General features: G+C 41.8%; 3 protein-coding genes across 7 annotated transcripts; 2 read left to right on the top strand and 1 right to left on the bottom strand.

The window, feature by feature from the left end:
• Positions 1–714: 714 nt before the first annotated feature.
• c2h12orf73 (chromosome 2 C12orf73 homolog) lies at positions 715–4,074 on the bottom strand. Of its 2 annotated transcripts, none has more exons than XM_036146737.1 (3): positions 3,152–3,268; positions 1,354–1,490; positions 715–935 (listed from the first exon to the last, which is right to left on the bottom strand). In XM_036146737.1, exons 2-3 carry the CDS (start codon positions 1,459–1,461, stop codon positions 816–818), a joined length of 228 nt encoding a protein of 75 aa, XP_036002630.1. In that variant the 5' UTR covers positions 1,462–1,490; positions 3,152–3,268; the 3' UTR covers positions 715–815. The 2 variants fall into 2 exon arrangements, with proteins under 2 accessions (XP_036002630.1, XP_021172066.1); XM_021316391.2 differs by lacking the exon at positions 3,152–3,268 and adding an exon at positions 3,965–4,074 and having other exon boundaries at positions 730–935; positions 1,354–1,484.
• Positions 3,769–10,809, top strand: tdg.2 (thymine DNA glycosylase, tandem duplicate 2). 2 transcript variants are annotated; one of them, XM_012862526.3, is made up of 10 exons: positions 3,769–3,885; positions 5,542–5,834; positions 5,995–6,194; positions 6,318–6,387; positions 6,998–7,133; positions 7,330–7,412; positions 7,518–7,612; positions 7,698–7,869; positions 7,963–8,101; positions 10,444–10,809. In XM_012862526.3, exons 1-9 carry the CDS (start codon positions 3,875–3,877, stop codon positions 8,055–8,057), a joined length of 1,155 nt encoding a protein of 384 aa, XP_012717980.2. In that variant the 5' UTR covers positions 3,769–3,874; the 3' UTR covers positions 8,058–8,101; positions 10,444–10,809. The 2 variants fall into 2 exon arrangements, with proteins under 2 accessions (XP_012717980.2, XP_012717979.2); XM_012862525.3 differs by lacking the exon at positions 3,769–3,885 and adding an exon at positions 4,070–4,186.
• Positions 10,810–13,873: 3,064 nt separating this feature from the next.
• Positions 13,874–23,863, top strand: tdg.1 (thymine DNA glycosylase, tandem duplicate 1). Of its 3 annotated transcripts, XM_012862520.3 has the most exons (11): positions 13,874–14,026; positions 14,605–14,679; positions 17,397–17,563; positions 17,892–18,220; positions 18,319–18,388; positions 19,974–20,109; positions 20,255–20,337; positions 20,423–20,517; positions 21,354–21,525; positions 22,712–22,864; positions 23,066–23,863. In XM_012862520.3, exons 2-11 carry the CDS (start codon positions 14,621–14,623, stop codon positions 23,188–23,190), a joined length of 1,389 nt encoding a protein of 462 aa, XP_012717974.2. In that variant the 5' UTR covers positions 13,874–14,026; positions 14,605–14,620; the 3' UTR covers positions 23,191–23,863. The 3 variants fall into 3 exon arrangements, with proteins under 3 accessions (XP_012717974.2, XP_012717975.2, XP_036002608.1); XM_012862521.3 differs by lacking the exon at positions 14,605–14,679 and having other exon boundaries at positions 13,875–14,026; XM_036146715.1 differs by lacking the exon at positions 13,874–14,026 and having other exon boundaries at positions 14,586–14,679.
• Positions 23,864–24,816: the final 953 nt, after the last annotated feature.

Here is a 24,816-nt window from a genome sequence, read left to right as displayed (position 1 = left end):
TTTTCCCAGCTATCCAGTGCTATGGCTGCCTACCCTCAGCATGGTTCTGCTGAGGCTTTAATCGAGACATTGAACGCTGTTAGGCGTACAAAGCGCCATTCATTGACCAGGAAAAAGGCTGTTTTTTCTTTGTTCATAAAATGTTCTTAAAACAGTGTACAAAAATGGCATCTACAGCGCACTTATTCAGTTTCACTTCGTTCTATTCGCCTGATTCGCACCATCCACGTTTGAAAGGCGTAGTTTGCATCGCTGACTGTTAATGTGCTCCAGATCCTGATTCAGGTAAAAAGTGTCATCCATTTCTAAATGGCAATGATGAATAGGAGTTTTCTATACAATGGCATGTTAGGAGTCATTAAAGTGCAATCTTGCCATTGAATCTGATCCTAGATCCTAAATGTATTTTCTGTTATAGATTGTAGTTGCTTGTCTGTTTTTTTATACTCAATCCAAGCTTTGGAATCCAGTCAAATTCCTCTTTCGTACCTTCAAACATGGCAGTTAAAGTTGATTCTGATTAAATCCCACTCCACTGTCATTACAAAGGAGTAGTTAACATAATAAATGCTAGTTTGATAAGAACAAAGCCAGTTCTGTAAATATATAATAAGGTTTTTCTGTTTATTGGGTGTACCCCGCTCCTTGCGCAATAACTGCTGGACACAGGAACCAGACCCCCGCCAACCCTCGATGGATAACCGGGTAAAGATAATGGATGAATAGATGTTTATTCCGTGTACCATAAACATTTGCTTTATTTACAATGACACCATACACAGAACCACATCTTTTAAAGAAAATGCATTTCATTATCAGTCCAACTTTTGCTCCTCTTTAAGCCTCCGTAAGGCCGCAGCAGCTTCTTCTCTGGCTTTGTAACCATGGAGTTCTGTCCGAAGCTCTCCAGGCTTTGGTGGGACTTCTGGTATACTCTGAAATACAAAACAAAAACCAGGCAATCTAGGTCTGAGTAACACACCTCCAGTCATGGTGGGGGAAAAAAATATTTGCATGAAACCCTGAAAACATTCTTAGATGTGCTCTGGGGGCCTTCTTTGGTTTTACATTCCGCAGAGGTATTATATGATTGCTAAAACCGTGGCTTTAAACATGAGTGTGTGAGTGTTTGTGCTAATAATTCTAGCCCAAAAGAGGATCAGCAAAAATAGCACAAAAAATAGTTACAATATCTTAAATAATGACCGTTTAAGAATTATTTTAACATGCATGATGATGACAGTCTATAAACTTCTGATCAGTATTTCCAAAAGTTTTGTGTGTGTTTGTGTGTGTGTGTTTGTGTGGGGGGGGGAGGGGGGATAGCCCATACAGTCACATGTTGCCTCTTACCAGATCAGGAAGGTAGTATTGGTGGACGGCCTGTGCTCCTGCAAACATGGCCAAAACACTGGCTCCCAACATCCGGATGTACCGAGGCCACGACACACCAGCAGGCATCTTTACGGAGTGATCCGATCTGACTCAGCCTGTGGGCAAGACGGATGCACAAATTTAATACTGGAAAAAAACCTGGCCGACATAAACGCTTTCTGCTGTCTGTTGATACTGGGCTTAGTATAGCTTTTACCTGTTTTACAATTAATGAACTTAGTTCGCCCTATTTATCTGATCTCCTTTTACCCTGCAAACCCTTCCTAGATTTTATGAGAAATGTCTACGGTTGGTTCCTAACATAGACTTAAGCTCACAGTGTAATGTAATTTTCTTGTTATGACTATAGCACACTATGTATTCATCTGACTGAATTAGAAGTGCCCTGTGATGGACTGTTGACCTGTGCATGTTGTACCCTGCCTCTCGTCCATCGACCGCTTGAGACAGGCACCAGACAAAATCTGGCATCCTTAGTCAGAAAGTCTGCTTACGACATTCTTTTCATATCTGCTTGGATTCATGATACTCTGATTTCTTCTATTTGGATTCGGTGGATTTTTGATGTATCAGCAAATTCAGCGGATGTCTGTAGCAATTATGACCTTGATCAGGCTACCGGCCGCATATGACACGATCACGAAGGCCGTGAATGAGCAGAGCCGCAAGCTGGACGCGCCGGAACGCAGGCTGGCTACGGTGGTTGAACTTAAAAGAGGAGATGAGATAAAATCTGGATGTGAAACTCGGAAAAAAAAGCCCAGCAAATTTGGAATATTGGATTCGCCACATGGAGCCAGCGACGAAGGACGGAAAAGTTGGTGCAGCTTGTTCTCATAACAAATTGTGCATTTGGATTAGGCCTCCCCTATCAATGAAACTCCCCTGGATGTTATGGCGAGAAGGCACAGAGCTGCTCCCCTCACTCCCTCCTCCCCCGCGGACATCTGTGGATGCGTTCAGAAAATCGTTCCCCTGAATTGTTTGTGATGGATGTGATATATGGTTGTACTGAAAGTGTAATTTCCCTCTGGGATTATTAAAGTACTTCTGATTATGATAATGCTATTTCACTGGTAGCCATTTTTTGGAAGCACCTAAACACTGTTGAGTGTTAACTTTATTTAAATACGGTCTGCATTTCATAACCCACAAACATGATTTGATTTAAAGCTTAAAATTGTAGCTCTGGCAGTTTAATGTTGTTGTCCTGCAGGACTGTTTTGCAGCCAGGATTGCACTGGCTTGTACTTCATTCGTCTTACCATCAACTTCCTGTGACTGCAGGGGAAAAAAACAACAACATCCTTATGACGCCACTATCATTTCAGAGTGATCTGCACGGTTAGTTTTCAACCACACACAAAAAACAACATTATACACAAAAGACGATAATTTTTTCACTTGGGTTCCCTTCATTCTGATGGTTTTCTTCATGCTTCTCTCCCAAGATGGCCAGATTTATGCACAATTAATAACTGTCCTGCCAAAAGTTTTTCTTAGCTGCTTGCCACTTACATTTTTGACTAACATCAATGCTATATATCTATATATCTAAAGTCACTAAAGCGCTTTAAAAACATTACCCCTAAATGCAATAATCATACAATACAAGAACATCCCAGAGGCGACCTTTTTAGTTTTCACAAACGATACAATGTTGGCAGAAAGAAAGGTTACGAAGTCCAAATAAACTATTAGACTGACCCAAGTTTAGACATACTAGTATACATGAATAATATCTTTATATCCTTACCTTGTTTATTTTATCAACATGCTATATAAAACTGCTTCTAGCCTTCTTAAACCACAGTATCTGTCATTGACACACACGCATCGCGCAGGTCGCATAATGTTTAGCTAACAATTAAACGATCTATGAGTGCTGACGTCTCACTCTGTACCTATTTACGGATCTTGAGCTCTGCTGAACCTTTAGTCCAGTCGCTCCTGAAGCAGAACATTTCAAAATTCTGTTTCTGAACGCGCAGGTTTCTGCCCATAGCCGAACCGATGCAGAGTGCACCGTTTACAAACCACGCCGTTTTAGATTTGGGTATTGTTTTTGCAACGAAGTGATGAGTCAAATAAATATACAATCTTTTCCTTCAACTTTCTTCCTGTCTATTTATTTGTGTTGTCGCATGCATTGAAAGTGATCGCTATCGCCCTCTAGCGACAAACTGTGAGAATCTATGTCACACGTGTTCCTGGCTTTATGACATCGTGTGGGATTTCTCCCATTTAAATTCATATTAAGGAATTAAGCACTTTATTGGTGCTCACTGTACGCAAATGTAATTTAAAAATTATTCGGAATAAAAAGCATAAAAAAAGTGCCTCTTGCAGTATACATCATGAGCACCAGGGGGCAGAAGAACGCCGGGTGAACCAGACAGAGAAGAAAACATTGAGGGGTTTTAAATGGTCTTTGTTTTGCGGCTGCCTCGTTTCCTTTATTTTAACCTTTATCAGAAAAATGTACGACAGGTATGTTCCTACACTCCAGTGCGTATTTGGTTCGGTAACGTACAGATCGACCCACAGTTTGGAGACATTCAAATATTACCTTATAGCTGTTAGCATAGCGCAGTGTTAGCTCTTCCCCTCCTTTAACAACGATGAGTCCTCTTTGTGCGTTGATCGGAGGCGCTATTTTGTAATCTAATGTGTATCAGTGAGTTTTAGCAGCACTACATATTATATTAATGCACTGAAATAAGCCAACAGTTAATATGGAGGAAAAGCAGTTTACAGCATTGACGGTTCCCACGGATTATTTTCAGCAGTGGTGAGTTGATGCTGGAGCCGACTGACTGACAGGGGGGACTTCTCATCTTATCTCCCTCACACACTCATTTTCATGCATGATGGAGAAAGTGATGCGACATCGGGCGTTCAGGCTTTACTCTTTGGCTTCTTGTGGCTGCCCGTAACGTAGCTGGACATCACACCGACTTATCAAAACTACAAAGTTATAAATTAACTTTTTAGAACTCGTCCTTAAACTTTGTGTGGACAAACTTGCAAAACATCCGCATGTCAATGTAAGGCAATGGAGCTGAGAGCAACTGACTTCTTATCCGATAAGATAGATGCACCCATACACCATGATGTGGATGTATGCTCAAAACAAGGAAGAAGAGATGCAGTGCCTTCCAAAAATCTGAGTAAAGGGCTGTGTGGTATACATTTACAGTCAATCCCTCTGGGTCAGTACTTTGTAGAACCTCCTCTTACTGCAATTACAGCTGGAAGTCTTTTCGGATGTCTCTCCACTAGCTTTTTGCACACCTGTCTGAAAATGTTGTTCAATTTTAATTCGGTATTTAAATAGCTGACTAAAGGAGCTTGCCTGGACAGAAGTTGTTGTTGTTTTTTTTGTTTTGTTTTTTAATCTTCACAATAGGTTTTAGGTCTGAAACGTGAAATAGTCTTATGATCCAAACCATTCAGCTGTAGCTCAGGTCGTTACGAAGGTCGGCCTGCTAGAAGGCGAGCCTCCGCAGAAGTATTTCTGATTCTGATTCTGACTGATTTAGTGTGAATAGCAGTGTTCATTTTCCTCTACACAAAGCGTTTCTGTAGGTCTCCACTAACGTGACACAACAGCTCTATTTATGTTGGAGATTAAATTACAGACGGCTGGATGCTATTTACTGACTATTCCTAAAATCATTTGTTGCACTGTATTTTATCTAGGGTCCTAAATTGGGCTAAGTGTACCCTCCTCTACTGACCCCCCCCCCTTCCACTTCACAGAAATGCACCGTTTTGTGTTGCGTCAGTCACGTAAAATGCGTACAAATGATCTTGCAGTTTGTTGTTGTAACCGTGAAGAAAATATGCAAAAAAAAAAAGGAGGGTTGTGAATCCTTTTGTAAGGCACTGTATATGGTATTCTTGCTTAAATGAGCCACACGCAACGGTTAGATATAATACACAGATTACAAGGTGATGTACATCAGTGCATGTTTGTTTGTAAGTATTGTCTTGTGGAACTGCGTGCATCCCCCCCCCCCTCTCCCACACACACTGTTGTTGAACATTAGACATAAAGGTTCTTCTTGCCTTCTGCAGATCCTTCTTTATGTTTGTTGGCGCGCCATTCTCGGTGCTCACGTCTTTTCCCCTTCTCCTCTCTAGGTACCAGGCCAATCAGCAGCACCCCGAGGCCCAGCATGTGATGCCCTACCACTATGCCGACGGCTACATGGAGGAGCCCGTCATGACGGAGCTGTCTGTCCACAGGGAACCAACGGAACACCACGAACCCTTTTACCACAGCTACCCCCCGGCCTCAAACCATTACCAGGAGCAGACCGCCCAGCCCAGCCTGACAGAGCATCAGCAGCACCTGCAGCATCACCCGGTCCCCCAGCCTCAGCATGCCGTCCAGCAGCAGGAACCTCACATCCGGCCTCATGACCCACCTCCAGGTACATGAGCCGCTTATTGAGCTGGCTTGGCTCGCTGCGGCATCTGTTGTACATCCCGATATCTGCTTCTTACCAGAACGAAGCACTTAGGAGGCAGAAACCAGACCAATTTCTGGATTTTGTTCTTTTTCTTTTTCTTTTTTTCTTTCCTCTGTTCCAGCCGTGACGCCGGTAAAGAAGAAAAGAGGCCGACCATCTAAACAGCAGGCGGAGGCGAGGGAGATCAAGGAGGAGGTGGATGAAGCCGAAGCCGCCAAAAAAGCAAAAAGGGTTCTGAACCGCTTCAACGGCATGAGCGTCGCGGAAGTTATGACTAAAACGCTCCCTGACGTTCTCACCTACAACCTCGACATTTTAATAGTAAGGGTTGTTTTTTTTATACTTGGATTTGGCTACAGTGGGTTTGATGGTCGTCTGTTGATGAGCAGCGTCTTAAAAGATGTCATTTGGCTGTCATGGTAACCCCTTGATGTTTCTCCTCAGATTGGCATTAACCCAGGACTGTTATCCGCCTTCAAAGGACACCACTATCCAAACCCAGGAAACCATTTCTGTAGGTTGAACTTCAGTTTCCGTACAGACTACAGTGTTTGCTGTTAATAGGTGTCACCATGCTGGTCCATGGCGCTTGCCCCATCTCCGTCCATCTGTCAGCGACCTAACGTGGAACAGAAGCACGTTATTTTAGAGGCCAGAGAAACAAGAATTAGCACCGGGGTTATTTAGGTCAGTGGTCGCGCTGGAGAAAGCAAACTAGGTGTAGAAGCAGAGAGCTGGCGTCGCAGACTTGTGTCACAAGTTCGCTTCAACATATCAGATTTGTTCTGACCGAGTGAGCTGTCTATAGAATTAAAAAGCAATCATCCGACGCAGCGTCTGCAAGTAAGGCTGTTTTTGCATAATCTGACAGCTCCTTGGGCTTCAAGCCGTTTGTTCAATGCGATTCTCTATCGAAAATCCCAAAGAAATGCATTAAAGTTTGTGTTTGTAATGTGGGAGAAGTTTCCCCTGGTGGGAGTATTTCTCTAAGGCCTCCGTATATTCTTGTAAAGTAGTCATGTAGGTGTAATAAAATTAAACCTGTTTGTTTTCTTTCACTATTTTAGTTTTTCTGCCCCTTAGTGGTACTGAGGTGTTTTTTTTTTTTTTTTTTCCTGTTTTAGGGAAATGTCTGTTTCTGTCTGGTCTGACTGAGCAGCAGCTCAACTACATGCACGACCAGAGCCTGCCCGAGAAATACAGCATCGGCTTCACTAACATGGTGGAGAGGACCACGCCGGGCAGCAAGGACCTCTCCAGGTGAGCAGTCGGACCATGTGCAGTCCTCAAACATCTGAGGGACGCTCTTAGATTTCTTATTTCTGTCATATTATTAAAACAAGCTGTTCTCTCTGAAGTTTAAAGCATGTCTGTTTTTTCCAAATTCCGACATCTTTTTGGTGCCTTTTTTTAAAAATTATTATTCTTTTCAAATCTGACCTCTTCTGCTCACCAGTAAGGAAATTCGAGAGGGAGGTCGACAGTTGCTGGAAAAGCTGCAGAAGTACAGGCCATTGATCGCTGCTTTTAATGGCAAAGGTAAGAAAAGAAAAGGATCAATGTACCCATCGAAACAATTAGATTCATGATTTTAAAAATAGACACTGTCACCAACAATTTCCCCCAATTTTATATTTTTTTCAGGCATTTATGAAACATTTAGCAAAGAAATTTTTGGGGTAAAGGGCAAAGCTCTTGAGTTTGGCCTTCAGCCTTACAAAATCCCCGAGACCGAAACGGTAGGTGGCAGGAAGAATGCATTTTATTATCGAAATCCCAGCGCACTCTAACCAGATCTTCATGACACTTATCCTGTACCGCCAGGTGTGCTTCCTAATGCCGTCGTCAAGCCCGCGTTGTGCCCAGTTCCCCCGCGCTCAAGACAAGGTGCATTTCTACATCAAACTGAAGGAGCTGCGCGACCGGATGAAAGGCCTGACGCCCAACGGGGAGGTGCTGGAGACGCAGTACTCCTTTGACCTGCAGCTGGCTAAAGGTAACTGGCTCCAGCTTGGGTGCTACGCCTGGACGAAACGGCTTCTGGTTTCAGGAGAAGCTCTAACTCACTGATGATGTGTTTGTGCCGCAGAGGATGCTAAAAGGATCGCGATCAAAGAGGAGCAGGTGGATCCGGAATATGAAAGCTGTAGTGGGCTTCACGATGGAGCGAGGCAGAGCAGCTGAGGCAGAGGAGAGGTGAAACACAGGCCAGCTACTGTAGCACTCAGGTAGTGTGCTTGTTTTAACACTCATACTGTAACAATAGGAAAAGACTCTTATTCAAAGGAAGTTTAAAGGAGCAGTAAGGGGTAATTTACCACTAGGCGCGCTGTTGAGCACTGTCTGTAGACCAAAAAAGGATGTGTAGCGAGCTACGGCTCTCTCTACCTCCATAATCGAAGCAACACTTTTGCCCAAAAATGATCCCCTGAATGTACGCGAGGATCACGGTGGGCAGCTCCCAGCCCGCTGGCTGCATTAAACAACGCTGTGTTAGCCGGGCTACCGGCTACTCGCCTCACAGAACAGTAACGCCTGGTCCACTGCTGGTCACACTCCAACAACTAACCCACAGTTGTAGCGTTACGTTGAATCAGTCAACATAAGTCTAACAAGACTGTAAAGCCAACAAAACCAAACATTTGACTTGGTGCTGTTGCTCACCTGTCCAGGAGGAGAAAAGCTAGCTCCCAGTCAGACTGAAGCTGCTTCTGCTCTGAGATGCTCTCCACCTTGGAAACGCGAGGCCAGTGTTAACCCTCGTTTTGTCTCTCTCGTTATCTGACAACTTCTTTGTCAAAGGCCGTTGTTGTTTTGTGGTAATAACGGGTCCTGATCATGTGAACGTGGCGTTTAATGGCCAGAAAGGGGCTAAGCCCTGAGTGGCAGCTGTTCACGTGGACGTACAGCCGGCCCTGCTTTGTAAACAGGAGACTGGAGAACACCACAGAGACATGGTGTGTGACGTGATACCATCTAAAAATACCTTTAGTTCTTCACAAAACTGCTTTTAGTTATTTCTATCAGAAACAATTAATTATTGCTTATTGCTCCTTTAACTTCTGTGTATAATACAGACATGAATGTTGCACCATAATCATGCATCGGTGTGTCTCAGTAAAGTGAAAATATCAATAAGTAGAAGTGGAAGCCTTGACATACTGCTCTCCTCATTGGCATAATGAGGCAGAAAGGCATACAGAAATGTAGAAATGAGTGAATGAATGCATAAATAAATGAACGAATGAATAAATGTATGAATAAACACACACATGAATAAATAAGGAAATTCTAAGATAAAGTATCCAATTAATCATACTTATCGAGCATTCATTTATTTCTGCATTTATTCTTATGTCAGCTTGGTCCTCCATACTCTGCTGACCTTGAATTTGAGAAACCACGGTGGACCTACCCTAGCAGATGACATGAATTTTATTTAGATTCATCACACATAAAGTGCAATATTACAAGCCTTATTTTTTTTATTTTTTTGTAATTTTGGTGATTATGGCTTACAGAACATAAAACCAACCTTCAGGGCTCATGATATTAAAATATTCTGATAAAAGTTCAATATTGGAAACTCATGTTGTCACACCCTAATGAGCTAATTAAGCCAAAACACCTGCAGAGTATTCCTAAGCCGCTAAAAGGTCTCAGTGGGTGACACAACCATGGAGAAGACTGCTGACTGGACAGATTTCCAGAAGACTGCCACAGACACCCTCCGCAGGAAGGGTGGGTTTTCTGAAGTCCACAGTCAACGCAGCCATCTACCAGGAAACTCTGGAGCACTTCATGCTTCCTGCTGCTGACAACCTTTAGGAGATGCTGATTTCATTTTCTAGCAGGACTTGGCACCTGTCCACACTGCCAACAGTACCCAAAGCTGACCCGAACCCCATAGAAAATCAAGATGAGGATAAGAGACACCACACCCAACAATCCAGATGACCCAAAGACCTCTATGAAAGCAACCTGGGCTTCCATTACGTCTCGGCAGAACCACAGGCCGATCACCTCCATGCCAGGCCACATTGATGCAACAATTTATGCTAAAGTAGGCCCAACCAAGTATTGAATGTATAAAAATGAACACACTTTACACAAGCCTGTCTGTTTAAAATATCATTTTTATTGCTCTTATGTAATATTCAAATTTTCAGGGATACAAAGTTTGTTTACAGGTAGTTGAGTCCAAAATGGGAGTAGGAATTGGCAACGGGGCAGACTGACCTGCAGCTGCTGTGTAAACTTCACACTTGGCCTCAAGCAGTTAAAAATCTGAGCTTCTTTAATCATCTCCAGATGTCAGGGCCTTGATTTCCGAAGGAATCTTTAAATCATAAACTTCAGTTTTTAAAATTTTAATTACAGATATAAACTAGTTTTCAAGTGGTAATTTAATTTATTGCAATGCACCGGTACTCCCTGCTTACGTACTTGATGTTGATATACATTTTTGTTGATATTAAATTAGCAGCACTCTACTAGAGTTATGATTGATAACCTTTAAATGACTTGTAAAAGAATAACAACAAACTGTGTGTTGTGCTTTCTTTCACAGACGTTGTCTATATACACCAATCAGGAGACAGAAATGCGCAGCTGTGGTTGTAAGCTTAAATAATATACTGCACATTACCTGAACTAGTCACAAGGTCTATCAGCAAGGAAAGGATCAAATGAAAGAAAACTGTGCTGCACCCAAGGAACTGCATGAAGAGGCAACAACAGCTATTTTTCTAACACTCTGGTATCTGTTTTTATGGTATCTTTTATTACTATTTATTGCATCTTGTACATTTGTGTCAAGTTAATTATTTTGTATTTTGATACAACTGTAACTTATCATTTATCTGCTGTATACATTGATAATTGAACATATTCTTTGATTTGTAAGCACCGCTTTATTAAATCTCATGTTAAGATGCTCATTGTGTATTTTTTTAAGCGAGTAATGGCTTCTGAGCGATACTGAAGAAAACCCATAGACTCCTTAAGAAAACTAAGGTACACTTTGAAAACACAACAGGTCTAAGTAAGGGGGAGAAAATGGTATTCAATAACTTATGAAAGGGACTGGGGAATGTGTAAGAAACAAAAAGATCACACATAATGGAAATTAAACTGATCAACCTGAGATCAAAGATGATCCAAAAATATGACAGGGTAGTCTATTTAGCCAAACCCTTGTTGCAATTGCTCAGAATGGTACTCAGTAGTTTATATGAATGCATCAGGACACGCTGCTTATTTGACAGCAGGAGGCCCTGGGAAATCTCCGGCTATTAGAGAGTCGGAGACACAACCTCTACAATCAGATGGGCTCAGTCAGAATAAAGTCCCAGATACTGGATTCAGGTCAGATAACTGTGGGGACCAGTCATTGCTATTAATGCATTCACATCCAAGAGCTCCATGCATGCTCTCAGCACATGAGCCTGGCCATCGTGTTGCACCAGGAGGAACCCAGGATCCACTCCACCAGTATAGGGTCCAAAGATTTCATTCTGATACCTAATGGCATCAAACCAGTCGTCGATGACGAGCAGCGTAAGGTTCTTCAGGGCGTCATCAGACTCTTTTCACGTCTGTCACGGATGTGCAGAGTCTTGCACGGTAGAGGCTTGTTGTTGGAGTTCAGGCTGTGACCATGGTCCTCCTCACACAAAAGAACACATACTAGTCCTGGCGGCGGGTTAAGGACCTTCTACGCTTCTGCAATCTCGTCCCCGATCTTGAGATTGTCCTGGGAGACGTCCAGTTTTTTGGACGTTCCTTTTTTTGCTGTTGGTGGGAAGGTCTTATTATTGTCCCTGTGGTACAACTGTTATTGGTTTTTAGACTTAGACTTAGACAAACTTTATTGTAATTTTGTATGCACAGAGTGCGTACAGAACGAAACTTTGTTTGCATGCAGCTTGAGAATTTCAGTGAATTGCAGTGGATTTCAGAATAAAGTAACTTTGCAGGATAGTTTCAGGATAAAGTGCAGCAGTGATTTCACAGTACAGCAACTGAAATGTAAACAATGCAGGACACATGTGGTACAGAGTCCAGTTATAGCTTCAGCAGTTCAACAGTCTGATGGCAGCAGGGAAAAAGCTTTTACAGAACCTGGTGGACCTGCTGTGGAACCTCTTCCCAGAAGGTAGCAGGGAGAACAGTCCATGGTGGGGGTGTGTGGGGTCTCTGATGATGTTACGGGCTCGGGCCACGCAGCACTGAGATGAAATGTCCTTAATGGAGGGAAGAGGAACCCCAATGATCCCTTCTGCTGTTCTCACCACTCTCCTCACGTTCTTCCAGTTGGAGGCACTGCAGCCTCCACCCCACACAGAGAGACAGCTAGTTAGAATGCTCTCTATGGTACTTCTGTAAAAGGTCTTGAGGATGGGCGGGGGCAGGTGGGCTCTCCTCATCTTCCTCAGGAAGTACAATTGCTTCTGTGCCCTCTTCACCAGTGACGAGGTGTTCACAGACCAGGTGAGGTTGTCCGTGATGTGCACCCCCAGGAACCTGGTGCTGCTGACCACCTCCAGAGCTAAGCTGTTGAGCAGTGGAGCATGGTGAGGCTGGTTTTTCTTGAAGTCGACGATGAGCTCCTTTGTCTTCTCCACGTTCAGGGTCAGGCTGTTTTCTCTGCACCAGCCCACCAGCTGCTCCACCTCCTCTCTGTAGTCCTGGTCGTTGTCGTCTCTGATCAGGCCCACCACCGTTGTGTCGTCTGCAAACTTCACGATGTGATTGGTGGTGAACCTGGGAGTTTCACCATAGTTGCTGAAAATAATTTTGTACCCCCTTAGCTGCATGGCTGAACAGATCATTATCACAAGTGTTTTAATTGACTTGAGGCTGTAGCCAGATTAAAATGTGTTCCTTTAATTATTTTCATTTTAAGAAAGTAATGTGAAAATCATTAAGAGGTGATTCACTATTGTCCATATCTTCCAAAGTGTGCAAAGAGTGAACGCTGTCTTCCACATTGCTCAGCATGATCAGTTTGGGGGTAAGTCAGTGTTGGTCTGGGGAGGCGTATCCATGACCTGAACAGGTGAAACAATGGCCCCCTGACTGACAATAGGTATCAACGACATCTTTAGACCCATTGTTAGACACTGCGCTGGTGCAGTGGGTTCTGGGTTCCTCCTGCTTCATAATGCTTGGCCGTATGTAGCAAGAGTATGTAAGCAGTTCTTGGAGATTAATATCACTGACCTAAATTGCCACCAGTTGAGTTCTTGCGCTGACATTTCACCAAACTGGACCAGTCTGTTTCACTAATTTTTCAATTTCACTTCCACTATGACTTATAAGCCCTCTGTGGGTTGATCATTCCCCTTTTCATTAAATAATTTGGGGTCCTTTGGTTGATAACACATTACCAGTTCCACATCAGTATGGATATCCAGCTGGATCTTTTTTTCCTTCTTTTTTTGAACAGTGTAACGATAAATCATCTGACATGATCAGACACAGGCTAAAATGAAAATATACATATAAAAACTTTATAATTTGATCATTTTTGTTTTCAGATTAATAAAAATAAGTCAGGGTGTATTATTTTGTGGCCTGTTTCCCAAGGAAGACAAATATAACCTTGGATCTTGAAAGACTCGTCATACCTTTGTTCAAATACAGAAATTAAAGCTAGTTCTAAATCTATAAAGTGTAGTTTAAAATAGGGGTTCGACTTTCTGGTACTTTGTTAGTCTTTTTGACTGAACGTGGCCCTTTAAACATTACTATCGGCCAATAGGGGACAGTCTCGCGGTGTTTAAAAGTTGCGCAGCTCGTGCCAACAGTACAACCGGGGTGATGTGGATCAATTATTTGCCGTTCATGGCGCTTCAACAATTAAAAATATAGTTTGTAAATATAAAAACATTTTAAAACATCACAACAGTTTTTATTCACAGAAATATAATGTTATGGTAAATTTATCCTAAAAACATGTAAAGCCGTGTTTTCCCGCTCCCCCCTCCGTGTACGCCATGAGCTCTTCCCATGTCAAAGTTGACCGGTTGGCTTGTCATGTCTTTGTTGCTTCTGTAGCGCCGCAGAAACTGTGAATTCATGTGTGGAGCCGATGGAAAATAAGCCGCTACTGTCACACGAGAGGAAAGCTTAAACCTTACCCGCACAAGGTATGTTGACGTGAATAAAAAACAATGAAATGTATAGAGTTTCTTCCGGGCTTTTTCTCAATGAAGCGAACCCCCTCAGCCGTGCTAGCGTAGTCGACCAGCTAGCTGTGGGCTAGCATTAGCTGTGTTTAAAGCTCAGTTGGTAAACAGCGCGGGACAGACCATTCTCCTGAATACGAAACTGCTTTTTTAAATATTAAACTCGTCCAGTTATAGTATGTACCGCGCCTGTAATAGCAAAAGTTAGGCTGAATCTATACTGAGCCTATTTTCATTAGTTATGTGTTAGCATCGTGTTGGATAAGAAGAATAGCTTGAGCATCTCCTCTTTGTTGTCAAGGAAAATACTCTTGATAGAGTGGCATCAACAAAATAGCCGGTCGACTGTAAAGTCATCGCCCATCACCATTGTCTGATGTTATGTTTCTTTGTTCTTTATTTTGTACTTTCTTTGTTTGAATATGTGAACGCTAGCACATGCATTCACTTTCATGCCCTTCCCTAGACTTGCATGCTGAACAACATGTACACTCACTAGCTATGTCTCCTCAACATGCATGTTGATTTATTTGATAAAGTCCAAAGACCCTAAAGATGGAAGAAAAGCTGAACGGATCTCTGCCTGTTGTCTCCCCGGAGTATCTTCATCAGTGGTGAGTCCTCCTCCTCACCAGTATGGCCAGGAAGTGATCAGTGTGTGTGTGTGTGTATATATATATATATATATATATATATATATATATATATATATATATATATATATATATATATATATATATATATATATATATATATATATATAAAACCTCTTAGTGGAAATGAAGGCATGTGCAATTATTCACCTTTTTGTTTTCGTTTTCTCACTGTCTTGATCATGCAAATGGGTGTTGACCATGATTGACGATTGACAGTAATAAACGTCGTTGATCTCTCATATAATGTCGACCGATCTTTGAAAAACAGTATGTTTTCTCTCAAAATATAATTTTTTCTTACTATTTCATTGACTGCTAGATGACTGCACAAAGTTTTCCAGATGTAAAGATTTCAGCCATAGCTATAGTTATGGCTTTGCCTTTCCTATGTGTAATTACCAAAATGGCTATGTGTACAGTTTTTATTACATTGTGATTTCTTATAAAGATCTAAAAGCAGCATTCAAAACAGTTTTTGTAGCTGCTGGTGAAGATTCTCAGTCATCCAGGTCATGGTCATTCCAAAAAGAAAAAGTAAAAAACAAAGCAACTGGACTTGTTTTCCGTAGCTGAAGACGTTTCGCTTCCTCTCTAGGAAGCTTTCTCAATTCTAAAAGTCTGGAGTAATGTGCAGTTTTTGTAGCTTTCCTGCCATAAGTGATCACAAGCCCTTTAAACCCTTCGGTTAAAGACAAACTCTTAGCTCATGAGTCACCGACAACTTTATGTTCCTTCTCACTTCAAAATGACTTCTGTCCTAAAGACATCTGATCTTGAAGCCGGGTAGTTTTTTTTTGACTTTCGTCCCATTTCAAAGCTGCATTTTGTGTCAAACCACATGAGGTTGTGGTTGCATAGGTCGCAGATCTGGGGCCCCTTTCAGTCTAAAGCAGCTCTCCATTGATACTGCTTTAGTAAAACTTTAAAATAATCTCTTAATGGCTGCTGATGTGATAAAATGCTGTATTGTTTTTCCTGCTTGCTCTCAGAGTTGCTTTTGATACTATTGACCACACAACTTTATTGAATAAGCTAATGGATTGGCTGGTATTTCTGGCTCTGCATTGGTAGGGTTTTCTTCTATCTGTCTGGTGGGACATTCTGCATCAGGGCAGAGAAGTTATACCCTGAATCTGTTCCTGTAACCTGGGGGTTCCCCAAGGCTTAGTTCTGGGCTTATTATTTACTTTTTACATTCTTCCATTCATTGGCTTTATTAGCTCTCTTTCTTACATCTATTAAATCTTTGTGGATGATGTCTTTTGTATGCATCTTTTAAGCTCCACCTGGTGGATAGGCCAAAGGTTTGGAGCATTGACTGGCTTTGTGGGTTTTAAACACCAATAAGACAGAAACTTGCATAATGGCTCCTAATCACCTACATTCTAAAACTAATCAGAAAATGGATGTGTTTTTTTTTTTTTGCCAACTCAATCAATATTAATAAAATGTTGAGGCTACATTTTTTTTGAAAGACGTTGGTCTTTGACTCACACATCAGTTCTGTTGCTCATTCCTGCTGCTTTCGCAGTATATCGATATTGAAGGCCAGCATATCGATATTAAATAGAATTTTAAAAACATCGATATTAATCATTGTATGATATTGTAATGGACAGGGTCTTTCAGTTTGTGGCTCTCAAACCGGGGAACAGTTTGCCCCTGCAGCTTTGCTTTGCTCTCTCTCTGGACGCCTTTAGATCTTTCACAAGGCTCTAATGTTACGATTTTATTGTGCTTCTCCATATTTGCTCGCTGTTATTCTATGTGTCACTTAGATATGATTTATGTCAGTCAGAGCATTGCGTCTGGAAAAGGACCTTTATACATAAACTCTACTTACTTGTCGCCTCCTATATGCATGCAAATTCTGCATACGCATAATATATTAGGCATGTTGGATGGACATTAACTGTCTTCAATTCCCACAATGGATGTATGTTTTTTTTGTGGCTGCAATGCTCAAACCTACGAAGAAAATGTCGCTTTAAAGGACTAAGTATGATCAGGACAGGAAAATGTGGGTTAACCGTAACTGATAATCAGCAGTATCAGAATGACATGTTTTTCTGAATGGTGCAGCTCCACGCCTCTGTGAGACTGAAAACAGCTAACTTTAAGTCTTCTTCACTCAGTTATAACGTCCACACCAAGGAGCGTTGACGTCAGTGTGACCCGGTGGTACTTGACACGCTCGCTGATCTGAGAAATGATCGCTCAGGACCAATCAAGCTGAAACATAAACCTGTTTGGTTCAATAGCAATTTCTTGGATTATTTTTGCAAAGGCTTCATCCCAATTTGCGCCTATACGTTAAATTTGCTAAACTGATTCCATTCCTGTTGAAATAGTTCCAGAAAAGTTTGATTTCACTTCACATTTATGAATAATGCATGTAAGGTGACTGTAGAAATGTACATGCATTCCTAAAAGATTTATTGCCACCATAATATTGGCTTCTGCAGATGAGGTTCCATATAAAACTAAAATGCTTGATATTAACATGAATAACTGATAATTAAATGCAATTAAATGTTATCGTCTAATGTTACTTAAAAGGAAACGCAGTGATTGGCTGAACGAGGACGGCGGCATGCTCACAGAGCACGCCTGTGCCACTTTGCTTGACGTTCTGGTAGTTAACCTGGTGTTTCACCCTTATTGTCCTGCCGCAGGGTTCGGTCCGCCCAGCAGTTCCAGGCTCTCCAGGCCCAGTACGCCAGCCTCAACCCTCAGCATCAGTTTCACTACCCAGAGAATCCGCCTGCAGAGGCAGCCGTGGCACACATGGCCGCCCCAGAACCCACGACGGAGCAGATGGCGCCGGCTGACCTCACCAAACGTACTAGGATTCTCAATTATTAGCAGTAAAAATACACCATACTTAGTGTATCTAGAGCATCTAGTTCTACTTTTTCACGTTTATCAACTTTGCACCTGAATTGTGTCAATGACAGTTTGCATTATTACCTGTGCTGTTGACCTGTTGAATATGTGTGAAAATGTGACGTGTCATCGTTTACGATTGAACATGGTAGACCAATATTAAAGGAATTAAGTTATCTAGAGACGTTGTAGCGACAGCACTTTATCGCACTTCTGGGAGACGAAAACGGTCAGTCATGAAGTTCTAACCGATGGTTTTTGTCATACAACCTTTTTCCTCATAGCTCCAGCTAAAAAGAGAGGGAGACCAGCCCAACCCAAGGAACCAGGCGTACCGAAGCCTCCCAAAGTCCCCAAAGTCCCTAAAGTCCCCAAAGTCCCCAAAGCACCAAAACCCCCTAAACCCCCCAAGGACCCGAATGCACCTAAAGCTAAGCCAGGTCCAAAACCCAAGAAGGCCGCTGAGGCTCAGGGTGAGGGAAAGCAGGAGAAGATTGATGAGAGCTTCAAGAAGGTGAAAAGGAAAGTGGACCGCTTCAAAGGGATGACGGAGGAGGAGGTCATGAAGAAGACGTTGCCCGACCTGCTGGATTACAACCTGGACTATGTCATTGTACGGTCTAGTCTTCACTCGGGATTCGTTGTTTGGAAAAGGGTGTGCTTGGAGGGATTTCAGTGTTGTTAACCTAATAACGTCTCTTTGGTTTGCAGATTGGTATAAATCCAGGACTCATGGCAGCTTTTATCGGCCGGTGGTTTCCAGGTCCTGGGAATCATTTTTGTGAGTTCTGATTCTGGGGGTATTTTGAATTTGTGTCAAAGTAAAACAATATTGCTGTACCGCTGGAGTATTTTTAAGGTGGCAGCTTAAGCACACACGTAGTAACGTGGGTTAAAGCCACCACTAAGGCATTTTGTGTACTTTCTAGTTATTTATCATCATCCTCTTTAAGTTTAGCTGATACAGTTGGCGGGTTAAGTTGAAGTTATCGGGGCTGGCCAGCAGTAGAGCTGAGTTGGTGGATGAACGCAGCGTTACATTTAGGGAACAATTCCTGTTCTTTACATGCAGAATATTTCGCAATTACCTCTTGTCTCTTGGAAGCCCAGACTGATCCTGTGTTTATGCCAACATCCCTTTTATTTAGTCTGTATAAGTCACCAAAGCTGAGCAGCAGTGGTTTAATCAAACCACCTTCTTTCACTCAGAAATCTGGTGCTAACACCCATTCTGGGATCATGGCAGAACAGCACTAAATACGGCTATGAAGACCTTCATAAGCGTTGAGTTCAGCTTGGTTCTGACCTCTATCAGCGGTGCTCTGGGTCACCTTCATCTGCATTACCGTCTTTTTCGGACCATAAGGCGCATTGTCAATTTAAAGAAAATTTAAGGATTTTAAGTGTGCCTTATAGTCTGAAAAATATGGTAGTTTAGCAGTGTGAACGCAGTTCCTCCTGAGACACACCGCAGGACCCCCTCTGACGTGACTTAAAATGATTAAACAGGTAATGGATAAACAATTTAAGCACTGTTAAAATCCTATAGAAAATCCTTTTTTTCTATAACTAAGTATTTTGTCTCAAATGGGGATTTTATTGATCAGTGGATAAACGGACAGGGCATGAGTTTTCTTTTTTTAAATAATATGCAGCACATTGTAACTACTTTTGGAGCTGTTTCCATTCATGGTTTTGACTTCTGCCAGATTTGTTCCTTTACCATTTCATAGCTTTTAGTAATTAGCTCATATTCCATTGTAAGGCGACGTGGTTATAAAACTCAAATTCACTTTGTTTTGAGCGTTATGAGCTTTTTATCACTCACATTTTGTCAATCAATGGGTGGATTATAAAGTTAACAGAAAATAATATGCAATTAGAATAAATTATAATTAACACTTGTCTATTTTTTTGAATCTTTTAACAATAAAAATACTTGACTAGAAAGAAAAACAATCAGATTGGCACAAAATGGAAGTAAAAAGGGGGAAAAATAGCAACGTTTGGGATGAAATGGCAAACGGTGTGATGACCCTGAGCTGTAAGAGTGTTTTAGAGCACCTGCCAGCGAGCCATTAGTTTTTACTGTGATTGACCTTTTATGGGCAAAAAAGTGCTGACTCCAAGCTTTCTGTAGTCCCTCTTTTTTTAACTCTCCTTAAGGCGTTAAAGGGATTTGCTGATCGTTTTTGTTAACAGGCCGCTGCACCTTTTTATAAGCTACTGTGTGTGTTAGGGATCAAGAAAATAATAATACACAATTGCATGTAGATGCAATCTAATATCACCTTTGGTTGTTTTTAGGTGAGGAATGTAACTTTTTATGTGCTACACATAGATTTCTTTTCTGTTTTTTTTTACAGGGAAATGTTTGTATCTGTCTGGATTTACAGAGGAGCAACTGAACCACATGCATGACACAACACTGCCTGTTAAATACAAAATGGGCTTCACCAATATGGTATCCAGGGCCACACCAGGGAGCAAAGACCTCTCCAGGTAGGCATGTACACGGGTAGGGGCAACAAAAGCAAAAGCGAACCACTTCATTGGAAAAAAAAAAAGTGTGTGGAGCTCCGATTTTTCTAAAATGCGGCTTCTTATTTATTTTTGTTTTGTTTACGTTTTTTTTTTTTTCCCGCAGTAAAGAATTGCGAGAAGGCGGCAAAATTCTTGTGGAGAAGTTAAAGAAGTACAGACCCCTCATTGCTGTGTTCAACGGGAAATGTAAGGCCCTCTTCCAGCTAGTCGGTGACATTCAGAGATGCGAAGCTGGTTTGCTGCGACGTAAGATTGCATTTCTTTCCCCCAGGTATCTATGAAATGTTCTGCAGGGAGCTGTTTGGCAAAAAGCCGCAAAAGCTTGAATTTGGTTTGCAGCCGCACAAGATCCCAGAATGTGACGTGGTGAGCACAGACGTCTGTCTTGACATTACGCGCTAGTGTGAAACGACCAAGATCCCAACGCAGCAGGGGAAACGTCTGGAGAAACCACGAGAACTTCAGCACCGCTGTCTGCTTTCTATAGTAGTGTTCATACCTCTTGAACTTTTCCCCATTTTCTCGTTACAAACACAAACATCGGTGCATTTTATTCCAGTTTGTGTGACAGGCCTACATGTATGTCTGTGAAGGAAAAGGAGGTATGGATTTGAAGACCTTTGCAAAAATAGATCTTAAGCGTTTTGAATATTTTCTTTCAGCCTCTCTCATTCATTATTTGGTTAAAAACACAATTTACTGCATTTACAGCTGCAGCTCCTTAGGGGATATGTCTCTACCAGCTTTGCACATCTAGAGATTAAAAGCGTTCACCATTCTTTATTTACAGAAAAGCTCAAGATCCAAAAAAAAAAAAAAAATCCCTGAAGATTTTAGTTGTAACTTTAGAAAATGTGGAGAAGTTCAAGGAGCATGAGTGCTGATGTAGGGCAGTGTATAGTGTGTCTTACAATGCTATCAGCACTGTGGGGGGGAAAAAGCTATTGGGTATCTTCAAACTTAATCCCACCTTTGTTAATAAAATATTAGGAGATTGGGACCATCCCTACAACCAGTTTTTCCCCCCATCTGTCAGACTTCTTAAAAGTATGTTTTAATTTTAATAGCACAACATTTTCCATTAGGTTTTTGTTTAGTAAGACTAAATGGAAATGCTTTATGGGCAGGTTGGCGTTTTTAAACCACGGAGTTGCTTCCACAGCGGTCTGTGCAGGGATGAATCGTATGTGTTGCCCCTACAGGCCTTGTACCTGATGCCTTCCTCCAGCGCTCGTTGTGCCCAGTTTCCTCGAGCTCAGGACAAGGTTCACTTCTACATCAAACTGAGAGAGCTCAGAGATCACCTGAAGGGCATCCGCAAAGCCACTGAGATCGAGGAGGTCAACTACACATTTGATCTGAAGTTAGCTAAGGGTAAGCATGGTTATGAATGCGCATATGTAAGTTAGAGAGTGAGTAACCTTCACCGTTAGTTTACAGTAAGTGTTTTTAGGCTTTATACACTGCCTGACCAAAAAAAAAAAAAAAAAAAAGTCACCACCAAAAAAAGGTCACAAACTTTAATATTTCTGTCTCATGCTCCCTGATCCACTCTTTCACAATTCAGCCCGATGAATCCTGGCATCATCATCTTTGAATATGGCCGTGCCATCAGGGTAGAAAACATCCATTGATGGAATAACCTGGTCCTTCAGTATATTCAGATAGTCAGCTGACCTCATTCTTTAAGCTCATACTGTTGCTGAACCTGGACCTGACCACCTGCAGCAACCCAAGATCATAGCACTGCCTCCACAGGCTTGTACAGTAGGCACTAGGCATGATGGGAGCATCATGCAGGGTCAATCTGGACTCATCAGACCATGTGACCTTCTTCCATTGCTCCAGAGTCCAATCTTTATGCTCCCTTGCAAATCAAAGCCTTTTTTTCTGGTTAGCGTCTCTGATTAGGGGTTTTCTTAAGTCAACACAGCTCTTCAGTCCCAATCTCTTGAGTTCCCTTCATATTGTACGTCTGGAAATGTTCTTAGTTTCACTATTAAATGTAGCCCAGAGTTCTACTGTTGTTTCTCTTCTATTTGATTTCACTAAATGTTTAAGCGATCGCCGGTCACGATCATTCAGGATTTTTTTTTCAGACACATTTTTCTCCTCGAAGATGATGGGTGCCCATGTCCTCCTAGTTTTTAATACTGCGTTGGGCAGTTCTTAGCTGAATTTTGTTAGTTTCTGCAATCTCCTTAGATGTTTTCTCTGCTTGGTGCTTCCCAATGACTTGACTCTTCTGAAACAGACTGACATCTTTTCCACGACCACAGGATGTATCGTTCCACACAGTCGTTTATGAAATGAGAAGCTACTCACCGCACCAGTCTGTGTTAAATAACTTGCTGCCAGTTGAACCATAATCGCCCATGTAGTTATTATCCAATGGGAGGCTCGTATCTATTTGCTTAGTTAAATCCAGGTGGCGACTTTATTTATTTAAATTTTTTTTTTTTTGGCCAAGCAGTGTACGTCTCGATATTTAAATATGAAATTCAGTTTGGCTGAGTTTTGTCCGGCATCCAGTGCATTCTTCCTTTTGCCCTGTCCACAGAGGATGCCAAGAGGTTAGCAATAAAGGAGGAGCAGTACGACCCGGGATACGAAGACGCCTACGGCGGAGCGTATGTGGCGGGAGGCGCTGAAGGAGGCCAGCCTGAAAGCCAGACCAACGGCCACTGTACGTTCACCTCTACCCCAGCCTCAGGTAAGCACCCAGATAACCAAACCTAAAACAAATCTTTGTCAAATATCCAAACAAGGTATTTTTTTATTTATTTTTTTTGTTAAGCATGAATCATTGACATGATTCATCAAGACATCTTGACTCCTTTATCCATTCCAGGCCTTTTCTCTATCCAGGATTGGTTTTGCGTAGTGAATTCAATAATTTGTCTCCCCTCCTCAGAAGGAGCACAAGAGGCGAGCACGTCCCAGTCAGAGGGCCAGCTCCCAGACGGACAGTGGATGACCCAGTCGTTTGCTGATCAGATTCCTACCATAGGCAGCGGACCGAACGACGGCAGCGTGTGAGGAGGACAAGAAGAGCCCTCGTAGGCTTCCAGAGACACCAGCTAACTCACTTTTTAGACCTCAGTTAGTTAGATCTTAAATGTTTCCTTTTTAGCAAGGTGCATTATATACACTTTTAGGAGTTTTTTTTTTTTTTTTAAATGGCAGAATGTTTCTTCTGCCCGGTTTATTTTTGTTTGTTTTTTTACATATATGATGGTCTTCACTGCAGGCTGTTTAAATATGTGATATCAGGGACATGACTCACTGTCTTTGAAGAAATGTGTGTATTTAAGCATTTGTTTTTATCTCTGTGAACTGCACTGTGCTGCAGTTGAATCAACATTATAGTCTACTGTTTAACAGTAGACCAAACAGGTGACCTTGAAGCTTGACTTCTCTGTGTGAGGCGGTGCAATCCTCTGCAGGGAGGGAGGATGGACTCAGCATCACTGCTGCATTTATGGTGCTATGAACTGATGAAATGCAAAATTCTGACTTGTTAAAACCGCACACATCAATGCCGTGGGTCCCACAGCTGGACCTCACGAGCCTTTTAATGTTACACAGCTTATAATGGTTTTCATTATTCGTTTTTTTCTTTAGATGCTTTAGCATTATGGCGTTTATTAAATTTCCATGTCACTGAATTATATGAAACATTTCTTGATTAAAATGTTATTCTTCTGCCCCATCAGGATTTAATGTGATTTAATTTAAAGTTGCAAAATATTCCATAACTTAGTCATTCCAGGGTGTTAAACTGTTCTCCACGTATGATTGTACCCCTTTTTATACCAATGCGCTGCCATTTTTCCCTTTTTTACTTCCATTTGATCAGAAGTACCTACCTGTTCCTAATGGGGTTTATTTCAGTTATAAAAATAATCACTCATAAGCTTATTACGTTGCATAAAATGTAACTATTTTTGCTGAATGGCAATCAGGGCCACCCTGAGGCATAAGCAAACCAAGCTGCTGCTTAGGACCCCCAGGCCAGCAGCCAACTGCTGACGATTCTGATAATAGAACATTTATTAAAATCATCCACCATCAAAGCATAGATGTATTCAGGGTCAGTAAAGACAGGCTTTGACAGAATGCATGACTACATTAGAGATCTGATGGTGAAAAAGATATTTCAGTCCCTCTGAAAAGTTGACTTAAAAACCTTTCCCTATGAGCTATGTGGTGCCGGCAGGACTAAAAGGTACAGAAAAACCGATTTGAGCACCCAGGATCTACCCCTTCCTGTTAAGAAGCTATAAGCCAACGAGCAGCGTCATTGTTCTCCACCTAGTCCCCCCCCCACCCATGCTCCACTGAGTCATTTCTAAAGCGCACAAGAGACAGGAATGGGAACTGCACACAAGTGAATGTTAGAAACGCAGTGGAAATAAAGATAGAAAATTATCCGTGGGTACTAAAAAGGGACAAAACCTAATAAGGGAAAGATGATATGCACATATTATGTATGGGAAATTAGAATGTTCCAAAAATGGAAAACACCTGAGGGATAAATCCACAAGAAAAGAATTAAAAAGATACTCAAAGCTAAAGTGTAAGCTAAATGAGTATTACTGAGGTCTAAAGTCATAGATGATGGCACATTGCTCTTAAGATCAAAATTTCAACTTCACTGTTTTT

Source organism: Fundulus heteroclitus, chromosome 2 (assembly GCF_011125445.2).
Source record: "Fundulus heteroclitus isolate FHET01 chromosome 2, MU-UCD_Fhet_4.1, whole genome shotgun sequence".
Taxonomy (NCBI): Eukaryota; Metazoa; Chordata; class Actinopteri; order Cyprinodontiformes; family Fundulidae; genus Fundulus; species Fundulus heteroclitus.
Note: the sequence above shows the minus strand (reverse complement) of the source record. Positions and strands in the feature narration are given on the sequence as shown.